The sequence below is a fragment of the Rosa chinensis genome, chromosome 2, assembly GCF_002994745.2.
Source record: "Rosa chinensis cultivar Old Blush chromosome 2, RchiOBHm-V2, whole genome shotgun sequence".
NCBI classification, from domain to species: domain Eukaryota; kingdom Viridiplantae; phylum Streptophyta; class Magnoliopsida; order Rosales; family Rosaceae; genus Rosa; species Rosa chinensis.
Genome location: NC_037089.1, coordinates 54,250,096 through 54,270,611, shown reverse-complemented (window position 1 = coordinate 54,270,611; position 20,516 = coordinate 54,250,096). Strand labels below are relative to the sequence as shown.

Sequence of the window (20,516 nt, the reverse complement as noted above, 5' to 3'; positions counted from 1 at the left end):
CCTCCTCCTCTGAAAAGGTAATAGGCTCCCAACCTGATCTTGGGAGTTTGGCGGATCTTTCGTAGCGGATGTTGCAAACTTCCTTTGGGTGGTTGGCGCGTTCATAGCGCTTTCTTGCCCTGTGAGACATGTTGGTGATTGGAGCACCGCCATCGATGGTGTTGATGCGGCCCAAGGTCTCAACGTTGGCCATCACTGGCGGTGGTTGGCGCACCTTGAACTGCTCCAACTTGCCGTCACGGTACAAAGTCTCGATGGCCGTTTTGAGAGCATTGCAGCTGTTTGTATTGTGGCCGCTGTCCGCGTGGTATTTGCACCACTTGCCAGTGTTCCTGGGTTTGCCTATTTTTAGGTACTTTGGAGGGGGTGGCGGTGGGATCTGATCCTTACACTGATTATAGATATCTTCATATGAGGCCGTTAGGACCGTGAAAACTGCGTACCGCTGCGAGGACTCCGCCTGCTTGTTGTGGTTATCCCCATGAGTTGGGCGATTTCCTTTGTAATAATGCTGCCCCTTCTGCCGCTTGGTTTGGTGGTGGCCCTGCTGCCACTCCCTTTTCTTGTCAGTTGGCGGTGCTGAGGGGGGCTTGTCAGCGGTTTCCTGGTGGCTGGAAGATGGTTGGGTTGACCTTGCTGGCGTTGCTGGTGGTGGGGTCTCTCCATAGGTGATGAATTCCGCCTGGGCGTGAATGACCGCCTCACTCATGATGTGGTCGTACGTCGCATTGGGATGATTGTAATTGAGGTGATAGAGGAACGGCCCCTTGAGGAGTCCTTTCCTGAAGGCCGCCGATGCCATGGTCTTGTCTAGGTCGCGGCATTAAGATGCTGCCGCCCGCCACCTTGTGACAAAGGCCTTCAGTGATTCGTCCTCTCCCTGTTTAACGCCGAAAAGCTGACTTGTATTGTGATGTCCGGCGGACAGTAAGATGAAGCGGGAGAGGAAAGCATGCGACAGTGCATGGAATGAGCCGACAGATCCTGGCGGACATTCAAAAAACCAGTTCATTGCCTCGCCGTCCAACGTTTCGCTGAACAGATGGCATAAGGTGGCGTCGTCGAACACCTTGTTGTTGGTGACCTTCTTGAAGGTGTCCATGTGGACAAAGGGATCGGTCATTCCGCCATACTGTGACATCTTTGGGGTTTTTGCATATGTCGGTCTGACAGCCTGCAGGATTGCAGCGGAAAAGGGGCCGGGTCTGGAAGTGAATAGATGGTTCCGAGTTGACGCCGGGACGCCCGTCTCCGCCCGGATCAAACTTTGCTCCAGTTGGTGCATCCTTTCCAATAGCTGGGCGGTTGCATCGCCGGCGGAATCGGCCTGACTGACCTGCCGAGTTGGCTTGCGCCTAGGTATGGGCAGATCACCCTCAGTCCTTGCCCTGGCATTCGAGCGGTTGGCGTGCGGAAGTGATTCCGCCACCTGTTCTAACATTAGTTGGGGTATGGGCGGCGGTCCCATTCCCAACAACCCAGGTGGGTTCAGCGGTACATGCATTTGTACGACCGGCCCTGGCGCCATTGTGCCGGCGCTGGGTCGACTACGCCTGGTGCTACGTGACTGCTCGCTCTGTGCCGGGCGGTTGGTGGCCGCAGAAGTGTTTTTTAGTTCCTCAAAACGTGCCATGAGCGCAGCCATCTGTCCTTGGGCTTCAGCCTTCTCCTTGCGCTCCTCCTCACACTCTCTGTTTGCCTTATGAAGATCCGCCAGTGCTATCTCGTACATGGTGACGAGATCCTGGCCTGACGGGCAGCTGCTGCCTGGATTTGCCTCACCGCCGGGATTGGACGGGGTTGTGAATAGTGCGCCGTTAACGCCGATCGCGGGGTCAGAGGGTTGGGGAATGGCGGGGAGCTCCGCCTGCTCTTCAGCGTTTCCCCCGCTACCGTTAGTCATGGTGATTGTAGTGGGATGATCTTTAGTTCAAGAATTCCCACAGACGGCGCCAATGTTAATGTCTGAAAGTCTAGCGGTAGCTGGACCTTAGTTAACGCTGATCCGGTGGGCGGATCGATACTTGTGTTGTTATTGTGGTTCCCGTTACCTGTCAAGTAAAATACAATGGGCGTCAGAGGGAGACCGCGCTGGGCGGTCTTCAACTCTCCGATGCCTAAGTTAGTCAATGTATTTATGTTGACAAAGTAACAGTAGGTAAGCATTGAATGCGTAATTAATGAGGAGAGAGGAGAGAACCTTTTATTGGTGAGGAAGAGACTGATCTTGTCTTGGTTTTCGATGTGGGACTGATATGCTTCAGTTCTCAGTTTCGGAAGCTTCTGATGCCATCTTGGCGCGGCGCGTGGCGGCGCGTCGGTGGCGATCTGGGGGTGGTCCGATGCTGAGGTTGTGGCCCGTCTGGCGGTGTGTCTGCATGTCATTCCTTTGGTTGGAATTGGTACCTTTGGCGGTACGATGAGCATGGCCCATTATAGCTAATTATGCTTGCAAATGTACATGCATGTACATACCACGATTTATAAGGGAAGTTATTGAAGAAAGAGTACAATGAGCAGGTTTATGAATACGACAGCTTGGAATATTAGGAATCCAATCGTCATTCCAAATGTTGATGTCCACCCCGGAACCAACTTGCCAAAATAATCCAGCTTGGAGCACTGGACGGGCTTCCATAATGCTCCTCCAAGAAAAAGGAGTCTCCTATATCCGCTTCTAGAAAAGAACGACATGGAAAGTACACTGCTTTATAGAGTCTTGAAATTAACGAGTTTGGTTTCGAAAGCAATATCCACCCCTGCTTTGCCAACAACGCTAAATTATGTGCATGCAGGTTCTTGAAGCCCATTCCACCTTCACTCTTGGTCAAACACATACGATCCCAAGATCTCCAATGAATTTTTCGATGTTTATCAGTACCACCCCAAAAGAATTGTGCACAGAGTTGATGTAAATCATCACATAGAGCCTTTGGCAGCTTGTAACAATTCATGGCATACGATGGAACAACTTGAGCTACAATTATGATAAGAATTTCTTTGCCTGAAGCACTTAAGATCTTTGTACGCCAACTAACTAATTTCTTTGTCAACCTTTCCTTCAAGTAGGCAAAAATAACAGATTTAGACTTACCAACATGAAGCGGAAGACCAAGATACTTGCCTTGATTCTCAACACATTGCACCCCTAAAATGGAAGCTAAATAGAACTTATCAGCTGGAGGCACATTCTTACTGAAAACCACACTGCTCTTCTCCAAATTGATTTTTTGTCCAGATGCACTCTCATAGACATTTAATAAATTTTTGAAGTGAAGACATTCTACTTCTGTAGCATCCCCAAAGAGAACTGTCATCAGCGAATAAAATGTGATGGATAACTGGTGCCCCCAGACATAAAGACAAGCCTTTCAAAGAGCCATGAGAAATTGCATCTGAAATCATCGCTGAAAGACCTTTAGCACAAAGAATAAATAAGTAGGGAGAGAGGGGGTCTCCTTGCCTGATACCCCTAGAAGGAATGATATAACCCACCGAAGATCCTTGCAGTAAAATGGAGTAACTAACACACTTTATAGAACAAAGAACAACATCGATCCATTTTCTAGCAAAACCCATTCTAGTCAAAACAGCAGTGAGAAAAGTCCATTCCAATCTGTCGTAAGCCTTACTGATATCAAGTTTGAGAGAGAAGAAACCTTCACTTTGGCGGCGTAACTTATGCATGAAATGTGTAGCTTCTGTGGCAACCAAGGTATTATCCGAGATCAAGCGACCCGGAACATAGGCACTTTGGAGCAGAGAAACTATATCAGGTAAAATAAGTTTAAGCCTATTCGCTAACAATACTTTTGAAGCAATCTTATAGACTACATTGCATAAAGCAATTGGTCTAAAGTCTGAAGGTGCAGTAGGCTCTTTAATCTTGGGAATCAGTGTGAGATGGGTGAATTGCCTTGTGCATCTAACTGCCCCGTCAACAAGAAGGTCTTCACTGCTAAGCACACATCGGAATGCACTATATGCCAATATTTCTGAAAAAAGGCGGGAGACATCCCGTCTGAGCCTGGCGATTTTGAAGGGTGCATTTGAAATAATGCCTTCTTGATTTCATCATCTGTAAACTCAGCCAGGAGAGATAAATTCATATCCTTTGTTACAGAAGTCCGTATCTTGTCAAGCACTAGGTTGATAGCCTCCACATCACAACCTTCAGACATGAAAATAGTCTCATAATAATCAATGAACATATTGGAAATCAACTCCGGGTTAGTTTACCAGTTGCCCTGTGCATCCATGATGTCTTTGATCCTATTCCAATTACGTCGATTAGATGCTTTCTTATGAAAAAAAACAGAATTCCGGTCCCCATCTTTTAGCCAAAGAACTTTAGACCGTTGTCGCCAGTAAGTTTCTTCCATTGAGAGCAGCTCATTGTATCAAAACTGTAAACTTCGTCAAGTACTATATATGGAACGTCATTAAGGTGTTTAAAATGTTCTTAGAACTCTTCTAAATTCTTACATTTGTAGTACTTTTAATTAAAGTTTAAAATTTTAATAAAAAATTAAGAGGTGTATATTTAGCATTTTTCATCTTTTTTTTTTTTTTAGTCACAAGAGAAATCGAATTATGAGCTAGTTGTCTTAACTTAATTCCTAATCTCCCCTCATTATTTGAGCTAACCTAATAGCATATTTTTTTTTTTCCCATCATTAGTCTTCTGTAAGTTCGATTTTCCACTTACAAATGAGAGAATTATTATGTCATTAGACCAAATGATATTTAGTGTATTTTTCATCATTTTAAGTTTTTTTTTATCATTTTAATGTAATAATTTCTTTTTAATTCATTAGAAAAAATTAAAAAAAATAAAACAGGTAAGAAACGACAATCGTTTTGCAGTTTTCTTTTTTCTATTTGTAATTTCTTTCTTTAAAGACTTCTTCTTATCCTCACCGGCCTAAACCCCTCTCTCAGACTCTCCGTCTCGCTCTTCTCTCTCTGCGTCTCCCACATCTTCAAAGCACGCAGAGACGGGTAAGTAAGATTCTCACTCGTTTTTCAATTCCAATAATTTCACGCTTCAAACTCATATCTTTGATTATGATGATACCTGGGTTTTTGTTCAAATTTGCGTCTGGGTTTGGTGCTTGCTTTCATGAGTTTTTCTGATTTCCAATGCATTTGATTAACAACAATGACCTAAACTTGTTGATGAATTTTTCTATTGGATTTTGGTGCCACTCTTTTGGTCCCCAAAAGCTTACAGCTTGCTTTGCTACATTGAATTAGGGGAAGGTAAAGCTGGAACCTTGCAACTTTTTGGGTTGTTCTTTGGGTGTTTGTTAAATTTAATTGAATTAGGGGATAAGGTAAAGCTTGTCTCTTTGCTAATTACATTGGGTGCTTTGTTGAAGGGTCACTAGGACCTCTCTAGTTCCTAGTCCCTTCTTTGTTAGGGTTTCTGCTTCACTGCTATTTGTGCCGGCTAATGCGAATGGGAATGTACCTAAAACAGAAAAGGGTTCCTATAAATCTATATTTGTGTGGTTCTTATAATTGTTTTTATTTTTCAGAGTGCTAGAAGTGTAACAGAGCCATGGCATCCCAAATAATTAGAGAATGGCTTGGGATAAACAGTTTCGCACCTGCCACACAGACTAAGTTGCTCGAATTGCTCGGAAAACTCAACCAAGAGGTTCCTTTCTGTATTATACTCAAATACTCAGATTCTCGTTTACGTAGTTCGAATAACTTTGCTGATTCATTTGAGTGTGGATGTAGAATGTGAACAGTTTGACAATTCTTGTTATGGGGAAAGGTGGGGTTGGGAAATCATCCACTGTGAACTCACTCATTGGTGAAAGGGCTGTTTCTATTAGTCCTTTTCAGGTATGTTTTTCTTGTCATTTTGTATTGCGTGGTTTCTTCGCTTTGCCATTTGTAAATGCATTTGGGTTTTTTGTTTTTTGTTTTTGATTTAGCTTTTCTGTCTAGTCTGAAGGAACCAGAGCTGTGATGGTTTCCCGCTCAAGGGCAGGATTTACCCTAAACATCATTGACACCCCTGGGCTCATAGAAGGAGGATATATTAATGACATGGCACTTAATAATATAAAAAGGTTACTTCTTATTTCTATGCATCTATACATTTTTCGATCCCTTTGTGAAATTTTCCCCGTCTTTTGTTCAAGACTAAACTTAAGACTATTAATTGTGTTGTTCATTCCATGTGGTGGGTTCTTTTGACCAGTTTCCTTCTGAACAAGACCATAGACGTTCTACTCTATGTGGATCGATTGGATGCGTATAGAGTGGACAACTTGGATAGGGAGGTGGTCAAAGCCATTACTGATACTTTTGGAAAAGGGATATGGAATAGAGCCTTGGTTGTCCTGACACACGCACAGCTCTCACCACCAGATGGTTTGCCTTACGATGAGTTTGTCTCCAAAAGATCAGAATCTCTTTTAAAAGCTGTTCGTCTTGGTGCTGGGTTAAGAAAACAGGAAGTGCAGGTGGGTGCCTTTAACTTCATTTTTTTTATTTTTTATATACGGGCTATTGCTTTATTTGAGTGAATAGGACATAGTCTTGTTTAACTCTTAAGGAGAAAGTGCATGAACTTTGGGGAGGGAAGTTATATTAGCTTCAAATAGGGTAAAGATAATCCGCACTATGGTTTATCAGACAAGATCAGTGCAATGATTGAATGACATTTGAAACTACAGAGGTTTAAAACATGTCTTTTATACATTTGTTTTGAAAATAATAATAGAATGTTACTCTACAGGTCATTGTTATAGATAGCTATCTGAAAATGATTAAAGCATTCATGATTGGAGTGTTGGAATGGTTATATCTTCTTGTTCCAGTTTGCAAAGAATATAGTTAGGCCGTCATGGTTTACTTTTTTCTCCCATATCGTGGTTCACTTTTGTTTTTCTCCCATCTTCTAAGAGGTGGTGTAGTTCCATTTTTGCGTCTCACCATGCTAGAAAGTGTGCGTGGCTATTCTGTAGCAAGGTTTTAGTTCACTTTCAAATGTCTGAACTTAGTTTTTTTACAGCTCAACAATTGATGTTTTATGGAATCAGTACAATACTGTCAGGAATGTAAGTACAAAGGAAATAATTTAAGCACAACTGCTTCTTTTAATTGAATGCTTGTATTGTCTTTTGTCAACAATGGTGGAATCTTGTTCAGTTAAGTGGGTTCCTAGAATTCAAGTGAGAAGTTACAGTTTCCTAATATATTTAAAATTTCATACCTCTAGACGTATTCCTAATTTATTCAAAAAAAAAAAAAATCAAAGATTCGTAAGATGCTCAGCAAGTTCACTATAGGTAGCTGCACAGATTTAAGTATTGGGTTGAGGGGATGGGGAAGGTATACTCTGTCAGGTAGATAACTGGTTTACTAGAAGTATGGGACACATTTAAGTATTGAGGTGTGATGTGTTGCGATGCCAAAATAAACTTTTGAATTAGTTAGATGAATGTGCTCTACCAATACTTTGTCAATGGATGAATATGCAACATCTGTTTCATGTGTGCCAAAGTAAAAGCGAAAGTAGTTTCCTAAAGTCACGCTAGGACAAGTTATTCCCACTTCTTTTAATGTCATAAGTTTATTGAATTTAATCTAGTTGATTTTCAGGATTCCATGGGGAAAGCTAGAGATGCCTCCTACATTAGTTGTGATTTGTTGAGTATTGACCTTATTTAATTTAGTTCTAAGTGCTGCATGAAAAAATTAAGTCAGATGAAGGAACTGGCAGATCTGCGATCTAGTTGTTTCTTTGGTTTAAAGTTCCTTTTTTTCTGCATTTCAACATAGGGAATGGTATTTGAATATTTACTTTTGCTACGTTACTAGTATTAGTTTCTGTCTGTCTTGTATTCTAAGTTATGTATCTCACAACTTCTATGTCAAATGTGGATTGGATAGCTCTTAGTTTCTGAAAGTTTTCCTGTATAATTGTAGGGCTCTACTATTCCTGTTGTTTTGGTTGAGAACAGTGGGAGATGCAACAAGAATGAAAAGGATGAAAAGGTTAGTTGTATAACTTGTATTACTTGTGTCATACTTGGTCCATCTGTGGAGCATATTTATATGTTATAACATGCTTGTGGGCTGTTCTTGTTTATAGGTTCTTCCAAATGGAACTGCTTGGATACCCCATGTTGTCCAAACAATCACAGAAGTCATCTTGGGTGGAAGCAAGTCAATTTTTGTTGACCAGAAGTTGATTGAGGGGCCAAACCCCAATGCTAGAGGGAAAATCTTAATTCCTGTAATTTTGGCGCTCCAGGTGAACTTTCTGAACTTTTATCCCTGGCTTGTTTATTTCTCTCTGTTGATGCAGGGACTAATATCTTCTTTTTCTGTTATTAGTACTTCTTTGTGATTAAACCGATAGAACGTCGGATCAGGACTGACATTGCAAGAGAGAGCAGACCATCCTGGGAGATGCGGGATACTGCTAGTCGCAAGTACTAACTTGGTTTTGGGCCATCTATATTCTTGAAAGCTTCTTGTGCTGATCATCTCTGTTCACTCTTTTTAGGGGTAGCAGTTTGAGTAGTCATTATGATGTTTTGCAGTATGAATATTCTGCGGCGTATGGATCTTTTTAGTATGTTGAGGAAATCAGATTTTATCCTTAAGATTATTATTATGGCCGTTTTTAGTTTATATTGCTTGTATTGATGAATACTTTGTTTTTATTAATGATTACTTGAAGCATTTTAAGCATTTCTGAATTTTTGTTTTTACGTTTTTGCCAAACAAATATTTACGGAACCAATTTTAGATCCAACCAATTAGGAATAAGTCTACAACTGTATCCACTATGATTTCTGCTCAAGTTATCCGCTTCAAAGCTCATTGGTTTTTTTGGGTGAATAAGGTATACCCTGTATCCCTTGAATAATGAGAGTTAACAAGAACACAAGATAAAGTCTATAATCCTAGAAAAAAGGTTAATTTGTTTTAAATCGTAAATATATTAGTTCAATACTTCAATAGATAGATTTGTTTCAAAACCTCTTCATTGAGGAATATAATTCACAAATACATTTCAATATTTGGCGTCTTAGCCGTTCTAGAAATGTGTGGCTTTTCTAATTAACAAAGTCAGCTAAGAGACTTCACATGTAGAGTTTGTTATACTTTCTACAAATCCCTAGTCTTCTTCCATCAGCCGAGAACCTGTGCCCTTTATCGACTCTGTTTATCGAAAACATGATATGTTCCCTACTTCTTTGGTACAATTAGAGGAGCTCGAAGTAGAAGCCAAGCAATTTTTTTCTGTTTGTCCCGAGTGCCCATCTTCATTGCGAGTCAAAACACGTACAAGTAATTTGCCGCATCATAGCTAATTGATTTCTTGGGTAGCTCCAAAAAGTTTTCAAAGATATTCGTTCTTTCCTTGGACATTATAACACATTTAAGGAAAACAAAGGATAAGAGAAGACATGTTATACTAATTTCATGTTTACTACTAATGAAAAAGGCAACAACAAAGCGTTAATTCGATGAGAAAGATGTGTTTAAAATCTTCTGTACCTTCTTTAGGTCCCTCACCTAAAGATGCAAGCTATCAGATAATTTAACCTACAACTACAGATATCATCCCCTCCCCCAGTCCAACTGATTCAAAATTGACGAATTCCACAGTGCGCATCAATGTTCCAAAAAGATGCACCAAAAGAATAACTACTGATGGCCTCAGCACTATATGGATGAAACAAATGACCAGAAACAACTATCTCCTGCTTGCAGCCTTTCCTTTGCTCAGATTCGCAAGTTCCTCGATGAGCTTCTTTTCATCACTGCTTAATCTCTTTGGGATTTCAACCTGCACTCGCACCAGCTGATCACCCCTCATGTTGCTTTTGTTTAAGAGGGGAACACCTTTCTTTGCCATCACAAGGGTCGTGTTTGGTTGAGTTCCTGCTGGAATCTTCAAATCAACCATGCCATCAACTGTTGGAACCTTAATTGTAGTCCCCAAAATTGCATCAATATAGGACACCTTGCAGGAGTACATAATGTTGGTATCATCACGTTTGAGGACAGGGTCTGGGATAACTTCTATAATAACAAATAGGTCACCCGGAGACCCACCTCGCTTTCCAGCATTGCCTTCATTTCGAACTCTTAAACGGCTGCCTACATCCACACCAGCTGGAACTTTCAGACTGATTCGCTTTGTCCTCCTCACACGACCGTCCCCAGAGCAAGTGTTACAAGGGGTGGATATTTCCCCAGTTCCGCCACAGGAAGAGCATGTCATCACTTGCTGGAAGACACCCAAAGGAGTCCTTGCCGATTGAACAACCTGACCTTGCCCACCACATGTGCTGCATCTGGATGGCTTGGTTCCTGCTTTAGCACCTGAACCGTTGCAAGTTCCACAGGTCTCCAATCGACTTATTTCAATCTCTTTTTCAACCCCAAAAACTGCTTCTTTGAAATTCAAGACGAGACTATAATACTCGTCCTGGCCATCAACCGCTCTATTCCTAGAACCACCACCACCTCTGGACCCCATACCTCCCATGCCCTCGAACAGTGACTCAAACAGGTCAAATGGATTGCTGAAATCCTGAAATAATATAGGGATGCTACCATGAGAAAGTAGAGATAAAATGAAGAAAACAACTCTCCAATCATTGTCTGAGCTGCACTTACCCCCGGACCCATACCAGCACCTTTAACTCCAGCCTCTCCATATTTGTCATATAGTGATCGTTTTTCATCATCAGACAAGACCTGCACACAAGAAAAAGACAAATTCTCTCTAACTGTCACCCATGTGAATGAATGAATAAATAGATTATGCAATTATAGCAATTATAGACCGTTCTTTTACCTCGTATGCATTACTAATTTCCTTGAATTTTGTTTCTGCCCCTGCTTCTCTGCAGCAGATAAAATTGAAGTTCCAACAAAATGAGAAAATATAATATTACTGACTAGATTAAGTGAACTATTGATAATCCACCAGGAAAACAAAGAAAAGACTTGAGATTGAATACAAAATCATTCAACTTTGTAAACAAATACTTCAAATTCAATTTAAATAGAAAAATTCCACACAGCAATTCCAGTAGTAAAATATATCATACATAACAAGACACATGACCTCGAGATGTCCAAATCAGCCCAAACTCAGCCTCAAAGCTTCAATCAATCCTTACCCTTTTTCCTTTTTTTGGTCGAGAACCTTATACCCTTCTGAGGTCCCATTTTTTACCCAACAGCCCAATAATACTGACTAACCTAAAGATCCCGAATTAGTACAACCTGGAATTATACTGACAGGGTAGATGGGGGAATGGAATGTATTTGTGTAGATTCATGGTCACCATTTTAAACCATGTACATAAGAAAATCATCTACATCTGGTGATTTCCAGCAAGCTGCTCTTTTGAAATCAATTTTCTGCCACTTAAAATCCTATTCGTCCAACTTAAAGATCAATATTTTGAGTACTGATATCCCTTCCTCTTTACTTCTTTTATTAAATAGGATCCCTATACATCTATCTTTGCAACTGCAAGACATAACCACAAACTGCCTAAACTCAGATACAGAGAAATAGCATCTCTCTAGGCATGAATGTACCACCAGTTCCCAAAATTTAACCCAGGAAAGATGAAGCAAACCAGCAAAGCTGTGAAATGAGCCTTTCACCATTTAAAACCCCATTCTAGATCACACGTTCACAACTAATAAAAGATCTTTTTTTTTAACGAAGAAAGAAAGAAAAAAAATCATGAAAACTAAAGAGCTCTACTATGACACTATGACATGCAACAGAAGATAAAGATATAGCCAGAGCCTTGGGGAAACATTCTTTTGTGTGTATATAAAAGAGGCAGCATATGCATTTCACTGTTGATATGCCATAGTGGTACTAAACTAACATGCATCTCCAAGATCAAAAAGACATGTACAAACTCTCTAACGGACACCGAGCATGTAATCTCAAAAGCTATGCATAATCCAGCTGAGGTGTACGTGTAGAGTGAGAGAGACGGATAGAGGCAAACTTTAAGGGAGAAGAGGAAATGAGAGTGCCAAATGCTTGTAATACCAAGTTAAAGAAATAGACTCACTTGTTCACATCTGGATGATAACTTCTTGCAAGCTTCCGGTAAGCTAAAAGATAAATTGTAAAGAGAGATTAGAGAGCAAATCTCTGCAAGGAAAAAATAGTACATGGCCGGAAAAAAATGGTCCAAAGCATCATTTACTCAATCGTTCAAGCATACAAACTTCATACTGGAAGATATTTGCATCCAAAAGGCACAGAAGCTTAATTCTGGTTTTGGGTTTACACCAATTATCATTTAACCCCTTAGATTTTCTAGCCAAGGCTTACTTTATATTGTCCTTTTATATAGCAATCCAGTCATAAAGATTATATGAAAGCCTACAAGAATTTTACAACACATGCCGTAGCTGGAAGATTCCATTTTATTCTAAAAGCTTGTTAGGCATCGGAACTAGTGACATGAATCGTTTTCACCTCATCACAAAGCGGAGGGTTTAAAAACAAGTTCCTTGTTATGCTAAAAGTGCACTGCCAGGTTGAATCAGGTCAATATCTTGAGGATACACAAATTCATACCGATTAGCAAACTGAAACAGTGACCAGCAACCAATAGGCTGCTATTGGTTTTCTCTACTATCCCACAAAAAGGAAAATTATGAGGTTTGTTGCTATAGAAGTTAGCAAAAATTATGACATACTTTATACGTCACTAAAGCTCTCTATTCATAAATGTAAGCAATCCACCAGTGACAGTGTAATCTAATCAGCATAGTGCAATGAAGTCTTCAAATTCATCTTATATGTCATCTAAGTTTTCAATACCAATAGGTGGGGCCAAGGATACCATGTTAGTTTCGGATGCTTGTATCCATACTTGCAATTTACAGCAGAGCCTTTTTATTTCTGCCCATCCATCGTGATATCTAGGGGAAAATTAAAGAATTAAATACCATAATATGGAAGGATGTTGATCTATAAACACATGTAGAGGTCCTACCTTCTGAATCTAGAGTCCACAGAAATGACTAATTTCTTATAAAGCCATTGCAGAGTAGAAATTGACAAATAATAAAAAACAACAATTTAGGAAAAATATATAAATAAGAAGAAAAGAAAACAGAAGTGTAGATACCGCTTTTGATTTCTGCTTTAGTCGCATTTCTTGACACTCCAAGAACAGAATAATAGTCCTGGATGTGAAAGTAAGTTAATGCTACAACATTAATTGTGAAACTAACATCATTTCTTCAATTAAGCTCTTTATTCATGCAAGGAAAGTAAACCGAAGTTGTTATACTCACAGAGTCTGCTCTAACTATGAATCTTGCTCCCCTACTGCGATTTGAAGTATGAGAGCCTGCACAGAATAGAGCATTCAAGGAATCCCGAGAGAAGATGCTTGAAGTTTGTGCCCCCAGAGAGCCTATTTGGCTGGAAACACTGCATAGAAGATGATCCTTAAACTAATACTAAATGTAAACTGGATATGTTGGTACTATTTTTAGCAGAGATGAATTTTAATTGGAAAGTAGCAACAAAATAAAGCAAGAGCACAAATGGCATAGGTAGATGGAAATATCACACAGGTACAACTTTTTCATTTGAAATATTAATCTACACTGTTATTGATAAAATAGGGCAAAAAAAAAAAAATTATAGTTAAATAAATGCCATTCCATAAGCCAGTAAAATGCCAATAAGCTAAAACTTACCAACACTGGGATGTGCGTATCTTGTTCATGGCATAGGATCTTAGCATAGGCTGAGGACGAATGCCCCATTGAGCAACCGTTGTACTTCCACAAGGTATAATTGCCATTTATTGAACTTTTCTGTGAGCACTAAGCTGAAAATATGCACACATACATCAGAAAAGAACTCAAGTGCTTTGATCGAAACATGTTGGGGACTGACCCATATTGAAGAAATAGTTCAATTCAACTATTTAGAGAAATAATAGATAACAATATTGAGAAAATCAATCACGCAGTTGTTTGAGAAAGAAATGAACGAAGACTATGTCAACACACCTTTGAACGGACTTCCAGGTACTTATCATAGGTATTTTAATACCTCATTAATTACTATTGCATTACTTTTAGAAAGCTTGTAAAGATCTCTCTCTCTTAATTGATGCTGCTTGTTCCAGCTGACCGTCTTTAATCGTTTACATTCATAAAGTTGCCTAAATAGAATGGAACAATGTAACGATCCAGAATAGGTAACAAAGTAACTTTGCCACCCACTGCCACTCGGCAGCCTCAAAGTCAAATAGTGTTTGTTGTTGCACCACAAACCGTTTCACCCGGTGCTAAACTGTGAGTGCGACACATGGTCATTAGAAATGTTTACATATCACTCTAAATAGACCAAGTTCCTATATTTCTTTAATATAGGTAAAATACGATCCTCAGGAGTGTGGCCTACTTCTTGATACTGTGTTTGAACTAGTTGTTCGGATTCCCTATGATACTCAGCAAAATACGATCCTCAAGGGATGGGGCCTACTTCTGGATACCGTGTTTAGAGCAGTTGTTCGAATTCCCTATGATCCTTGGCAAAATATTATCCTCGGGGGTGGTGCACACTTTACGGTCAAATTTTTTCCATTTCTTAAAATTATGAATCAAACATCAGAATTATTAATCAAAAACCACTCCAAATTATCTCCCACACTTTTTACATAAATCTTCAATCAGGCACTATCAGTGACTCGATCAATTCCTATACAAGTACACATATGTCCTCTTGCTTTCTAAGTGAATCACTTCACGAACACACAAGCACAAAAATTCTATCATATCTATTCTAATTAACTCCATAACACTGTATGAGTTTTTCTTTTGTCGAGATTGGTTGCCAATGTAGATAAGAAAGCATTCCACTTTCAAAACTCATAGCTCATTACAACCAAGATGCATAGAAATCAACAAACGAATACATGAAAGAAGATGATAATCGAATACACAGGGTGGCGACGGAGGCAAATACAAAGAGAGAAATACATATTATACATATAGCCGGTCATCGCCGGCCAATGAGAAGCAGTTAGCATTAAACCAGTACCAAACATGAAGCAACAGAATGAGTCTCAATCACTAGGTTAAAACAAAAGATTTGATTCTTACATTTCCAATGAGAAATCAAAACAAGCAGATGAATAGTACCAAAAGCCTGAAAAGGAGCGAGAGTAAAATTACCTGACGTTCGATGCCAATAGAGGAAACCTGATGCTCAAGAACCCTAGAAATGAAAACACGAAACGAATAAAGAAGAATTAGAAGATAAGAAAATTGAAGTGAAGGTTTGCCAGTGAATTTGGTAAACCCTAGAGAAGGAGGAGAGAGGGATTACGGTGGAGAGAGAGAGAGAGAGAGAGAGAGAGAGGTGGTAGGTGAGATGAGCTGAGGAGTGGTGGAGGGGGCAGCTGTGGATGGCGCGGAAGTGAGGGAGGGCTCCGAGTGAGGGAAGCGCTTTGGTATGGATGAGATTGCGTGGCTCCTATACCGCACTCCTGGTACTAAAACGCCGCGTTTTGATTTCGAAAGACCACTCTAGACTCTACTACTGAGAACCCGACCCGGTTTATATTCTCTTAGGTCCCACTATGAAAAATCAGATGTAAATTGTTTCCGTCACTTTTTTTGGAGCAGCAAGAAGTGCGCTCTTCGCTAGTTAGTGCTTATTTAGAATATATACTTTAGTGGAGACTCTCGTTATTATCTCGATTTGTTCTCCTTATATTTATTGTAATTTGGGGTTCAGGTATTATGTCCCCCCATATATTCTGAAGTTGCTACTTCCTCAAAGGACAACCTCCTAAGGTTTGGGTCTCTCTCTCACTAACTTCCCTCTCGGCCTTTTGGCTCTGATACCAGAGACGTATCCCAGGGTACAGGTGCTAAGCTGGATTTGGGGCTTACGCTAAGCTAAACTGGAATTGAGGGGCTTAACTGGGTTTGGAATGGCTTCACAGTATTTAAAAATTAAAAAGCAAACAAAGCAAGTTCATTTGCATAGATTTTGATTATTAAATTGAGTTGGTAAATACACCAGTCATAGTCGACTATGGGTACCAGGTATAAATCAAAATGATCAAATTCAAAACAGACGGAAGGGAGGACAACAGGGTATTTGGCTTCTACAAATCTTAATTGTAATTTGGTTCGCTCAAGTTGTTTTTGGTACCTAGCAATCTCTCTTTTAAGCTTGTTTATCTTATACATCTAACAAGTTAGTTTTGAAAGTTCTTCTCTATAATAATTTAATAGACCTTGAATCATTGAAATTCTCCATTCAAAATTCATTGAAGAAATATAATATAAATTGTAGCAATCATATTCATAACTATTTGGTGGACAAGGAAGAAGGACAACAGGATATATTCCTTGAACAAACTTTTGTTGTAATTCTAGTCTACGTAGATAGAATTGATATTCAGCAATTTTACTTTTCAAGTGAGATATTAAAAACATAATGAAAAGATACCTTGAAATAGTTGAAACTTTGATTGATGAAAGTATTTGAATACAAGATCTTGATGAGAGCAAGTATGCAGGCTACTATGCAACTCTCAGACTAACTCTCTTTTTGAAACTCTGAGGAAAACTCTGAAATTAACTCTCCAAAAAACTCTGAAATTGACTCCGATTTCAACCCTACCTCTATTGATACATTGGATGGCCTTTTATAGCCGATTACAATACTGTTCCATGTTTACAGCTGGAAAGTAAAATGATCTTCTTTGGATTTGAAGAGATTCGTCAAGATAAGATCTTGCCGAACTTGTCAGGCTTTGAAGACTTTGGTGCATCAACTTTTGACGTGTTTAGATTCGTCAAGATAAGATCTTGCCGAACTTGTCAGGCTTTGAAGACTTTGGTGCATCAACTTTTGACGTGTTTCTTGCCATGCATGAATTTAGTCATGCTGGAGAGTAAAGTCACCATCATTGAAAATCTTGGTCATGTCACCATCATTTGCTTTTGGAAAGAAAGTCTTGCTTCAAATCTTTGCTTTTGCTTTTGAGTGTTCCTAGCATGGAACGTGTCATCAAGGGGTGAATTTTGAGGGAGGTGGCACTATTCACATATGTCCCAGTTATCAAGATCAGGACACCTGTAATCATTGGGTCTTGTCTGTTTGCAGATCTGATTTGGGTTTTGTCTCATTTGAGATCTTTTGAGAGACAGCTGTGCGACTAAAACTCGCCGAAGATAAAAGCGTCTGGATCATGATTTGCGAAATGAGATTGAACCTCATCCGTGATGTCATTGTCATCATCTCCATTGTCACTTTGTGATATTTGAGATAATACTTCTTTGAGCTTTAGGGCATACTCGTGAGGACAAGAGATGCCTGCTAGCTGACTTTGAATCTTGGATTTTTGTAACAAGAATTGGCTTTGCTCTTGACTTTGGACTGTTGATCCTTGCTTCCAATATTGAGGATGGGTTTTGAACCATTGAAGGAGGGATTCTTCAGAGAACTTGTCAACTGTGAAGCCGTCCCACCATTTCTGTTTGAATCTTCTGACCAGTGTCATTGAATTGTCTTGATTTGGTGGAGATATAATTATATCCCACGAAAGGATCCATGCAATATTTTGAAAGGCGTAAAAAGTAAAAATTGCATCAAAGGGTTTGATGATAGAAAGTTCACAATTTTCTTGGAAAAATTTGAATAAACTTTTCATTTGCGGGGGCAAGATGATTTCGGTTGCACCGAAAAACTGCCACCATGATTTGAACCATGAAGGGAATTTTGGACGAAAGTTTTTGCAAAAGAAAACAAACCAGGAATGTTGCCTGTTTTTATTTTGAAGGTAAAAAACATTTGACCAGGCATCAACATAATCCCAGTAAGTATAGTGTGGAGGAATAAAATCTTGAGAAAATCGTTTGGGAGTCATTGGGTGTTGATTCCAATCGTCGAATGTTAAAATTTGGCGAATTTGGATTTTGGAATGAGAAATTTGACCACTTGCTTTGTCTTGGTTGTGGGTGATTGAGATTGAATTGGTATCAACCAAGATAAATTCATAAAACCTTTGGCTTTTATTTGAGTCATTGGTAACGAAATAATGAGGATAAGTTGTTTTCCTAAGAATTTGATACGGTTCAGTATCATAAATTTCTGGATCAATGACCAGAATGGTTTTGGTTTCAGGTTTGATAAAATAAGGGCTCTTAAAAGGTTTTTGCAGGTTTGAAGATTTTGTTTGACTTGAAGAAGGTAAAACAGGAGATTTTGGCTGAGTAAATTTTTGAGCAAATGTTTGAGATTGCTCCACTAAGGGAGTGAAAGAGTTTCTGATAGGGACTAATTGTCCTAGAACATTCATAGTATTTGGACTGGAAACCAGTCTGCTTTGCTGTGGCTTTGCAGGAGTCATTGCATAGGATTCTTTTGAAGTTGGATGGGTTTTTTCACTCATCTTCCCTGTAAAAATTCTCTTGTAAGAAAATCTGGAAGGGAATTGCTCTCTCCTTTGATGAATGCAATGTCAAAATCAAATACTGAAAGTATTGCTTGCCATCTTGCAAAAATCTGTTTAGAGGCAAGGTTTTGAACATCTTTTTCTAAAACTGACTTTGCTGCTTTGCAATCAATCCGAAGTAAAAACCTTTTGTTTAAAAGATCATCTTGAAACTTTGTGATACATAGCACTATAGCTAAAATTTCTTTTTTGATAATGCTATAATTTTGCTGAGCTTGGTTCCATAATCCTGAGGTAAATCTAACCAATTGTTCAGGCTGGTCGTCTGCTAATTTTTGTTTTAAGATTCCACCATATCCGATGTCGGACGCATCTGTCTCGACAATCTTAAAGGACTCTGGGTCTGGTAGCCCTAGACATGGTAGGGTTTTGACATAAGCTTTGACTTCTCTAACTATTTGAGTATGAGCATCTGTCCAAGCTGGAGGGGTTTTCTTTAGTCTTTGATAAAGGGGTTTGCACACAACTGTTAGTTTCTCATAAAAGTCAGAAATATAATTGAGACATCCTAAAAATCTTTGTAATTGAGTTTTATCCTTAATTTCATCAGGAAATTTATTAGCAAACTCAATTGCTCTAGAAATTGGGACTATAGTACCTTGTTTGATATTGTGTCCTAAGAATCTAATTTCTGTTTGGAATAATTTAATTTTTGGTGCTGACAATACCAAACCATTGGTTTTAATAATTTGAAAGAATTTGTAGAGATGTTTCCAGTGCTGATCAATATTTTCTGAGAAGACTAAAACATCATCTATATAAACAATTGAAAAATTTGAATAGGGATTAAAAATATCATTCATCATATTTTGAAATTCTGAAGGGGCATTTTTGAGTCCAAAGGGCATAACATTCCATTCGTAGTGTCCGAAGGGAACATTAAATGCTGTTTTGTACTTGTCTTTTTCTGCGATTTGGATTTGCCAAAAACCAGATTTCATATCAAATTTTGAGAACACATTTGCTTGAACTAGTCTTTTGAGTAAATCTCTTTTGTTTGGAATTGGGTATCTTATCCACTGAAGGACTTTGTTTAAGGGTTTGTAATTAATTACAAGTCTTGGAGCTCCTCTTTCTAGTTCAGAAGCCTTCTGAACATAAAAAGCTGAGCAACTCCATGGAGATTTGCTAGGTCTTATCAACCTTTTGTCTAGAAGATCTTGAATTTCTTTTTTGCAATATTCTAATAATTCATTGTTCATTTGAATTGGTCTTGCCTTTGTAGGGATTTTTCTTTCGTCAAAGTCTTTTTCATATGGTAATTCAACCATGTGGGTTTTTCTATTCCAAAAAGCATTTGGGATATTTGAGCTTACTTCCTTTTCTAATTTTTCTTTAAATTCTTTGATTCTATTTTGTAGATAAGGCTGTTGAAGTTGATGTTCAATTCTTTTAATTTGTAGATCTTCTTTGAGGTAGTTTATGTGATTTTCTTTGTTTTGAATTAAATTGACCCTTTTGGTAATTGCAGCATTTCGAATTAGATTTAGGTTCCTAGTTTTTGCCTTTTCAATAAAAGGAAAACGAATTGTTTGACCTAAAATTGTTGTTTCTAGACCTTCATCAGTTGTTAAAAATGGATGGATTAAACTGATAAAAGGGGTTCCTAGAATCAATTCAGTGTCTAAGTTGGTGACAACTGTGAGAAATGTTTGGATGCAGATATTATCTACACATACATGAACTTTTGGTAATTTGTATCGTATTTTTAATTTTGATCCTTCTGCTCCAGTAAGTTTCTCTTTTGATTTTTCGCAATATTTGGTAGGTATTATTCCTTGTTGAATACAGTTCATATCTGCTCCTGTATCAATCAAGGCAACTATTTGGATAGTATAAGAGTCTGAAATTGCTAGAGTTATTAATGTTTTCCATTTCTGGTAGGTAACTCTAGTAATAAATCCAATAAATTGTTCATTAAACACATTTTCTTGAATATTTTGATCATTATTTTGGCTACTTTCTCCTTTTTCTTCAATTTTGGAT

The 20,516-nt window shown here is 38.9% G+C and overlaps 2 protein-coding genes across 3 annotated transcripts; one reads left to right on the top strand and one right to left on the bottom strand.

Moving 5' to 3' along the window:
- The first annotated feature begins 4,883 nt into the window (after positions 1-4,883).
- LOC112190331 (translocase of chloroplast 34) lies at positions 4,884-8,721 on the top strand. Of its 2 annotated transcripts, none has more exons than XM_024329768.2 (8): positions 4,884-5,001; positions 5,541-5,662; positions 5,749-5,856; positions 5,962-6,086; positions 6,218-6,482; positions 7,951-8,019; positions 8,117-8,278; positions 8,362-8,721. In XM_024329768.2, exons 2-8 carry the CDS (start codon positions 5,564-5,566, stop codon positions 8,464-8,466), a joined length of 933 nt encoding a protein of 310 aa, XP_024185536.1. In that variant the 5' UTR covers positions 4,884-5,001; positions 5,541-5,563; the 3' UTR covers positions 8,467-8,721. The 2 variants fall into 2 exon arrangements, with proteins under 2 accessions (XP_024185536.1, XP_024185537.1); XM_024329769.2 differs by having other exon boundaries at positions 4,923-5,005.
- Positions 8,722-9,432: 711 nt separating this feature from the next.
- LOC112187543 (chaperone protein dnaJ A6, chloroplastic) lies at positions 9,433-15,545 on the bottom strand. The gene is made up of 9 exons (XM_024326390.2): positions 15,386-15,545; positions 15,232-15,274; positions 13,744-13,877; positions 13,333-13,471; positions 13,164-13,221; positions 12,093-12,135; positions 10,844-10,892; positions 10,663-10,743; positions 9,433-10,576 (listed from the first exon to the last, which is right to left on the bottom strand). The coding sequence occupies exons 3-9, from the start codon at positions 13,848-13,850 to the stop codon at positions 9,734-9,736; spliced, it is 1,320 nt and encodes a 439-aa protein (XP_024182158.1). The 5' UTR covers positions 13,851-13,877; positions 15,232-15,274; positions 15,386-15,545; the 3' UTR covers positions 9,433-9,733.
- Between the last annotated feature and the right edge of the window lie 4,971 nt (positions 15,546-20,516).

Excerpts from the sequence above, each read along its gene's own strand:
- LOC112190331 (XM_024329768.2), top strand. The coding sequence starts at position 5,564 with ATGGCATCCCAAATAATTAGAGAATGGCTTGGGATAAACAGTTTCGCA. Across the intron at positions 8,020-8,116 it reads AGAATGAAAAGGATGAAAAG|GTTCTTCCAAATGGAACTGC; the intron begins GTTAGTTGTATA and ends TCTTGTTTATAG. Across the intron at positions 8,279-8,361 it reads CTGTAATTTTGGCGCTCCAG|TACTTCTTTGTGATTAAACC; the intron begins GTGAACTTTCTG and ends TTCTGTTATTAG.
- LOC112187543 (XM_024326390.2), bottom strand. The coding sequence starts at position 13,850 with ATGGCAATTATACCTTGTGGAAGTACAACGGTTGCTCAATGGGGCATT. Across the intron at positions 13,472-13,743 it reads ATACGCACATCCCAGTGTTG|TGTTTCCAGCCAAATAGGCT; the intron begins GTAAGTTTTAGC and ends TCTTCTATGCAG. Across the intron at positions 10,893-12,092 it reads TATCATCCAGATGTGAACAA|AGAAGCAGGGGCAGAAACAA; the intron begins GTGAGTCTATTT and ends TATCTGCTGCAG.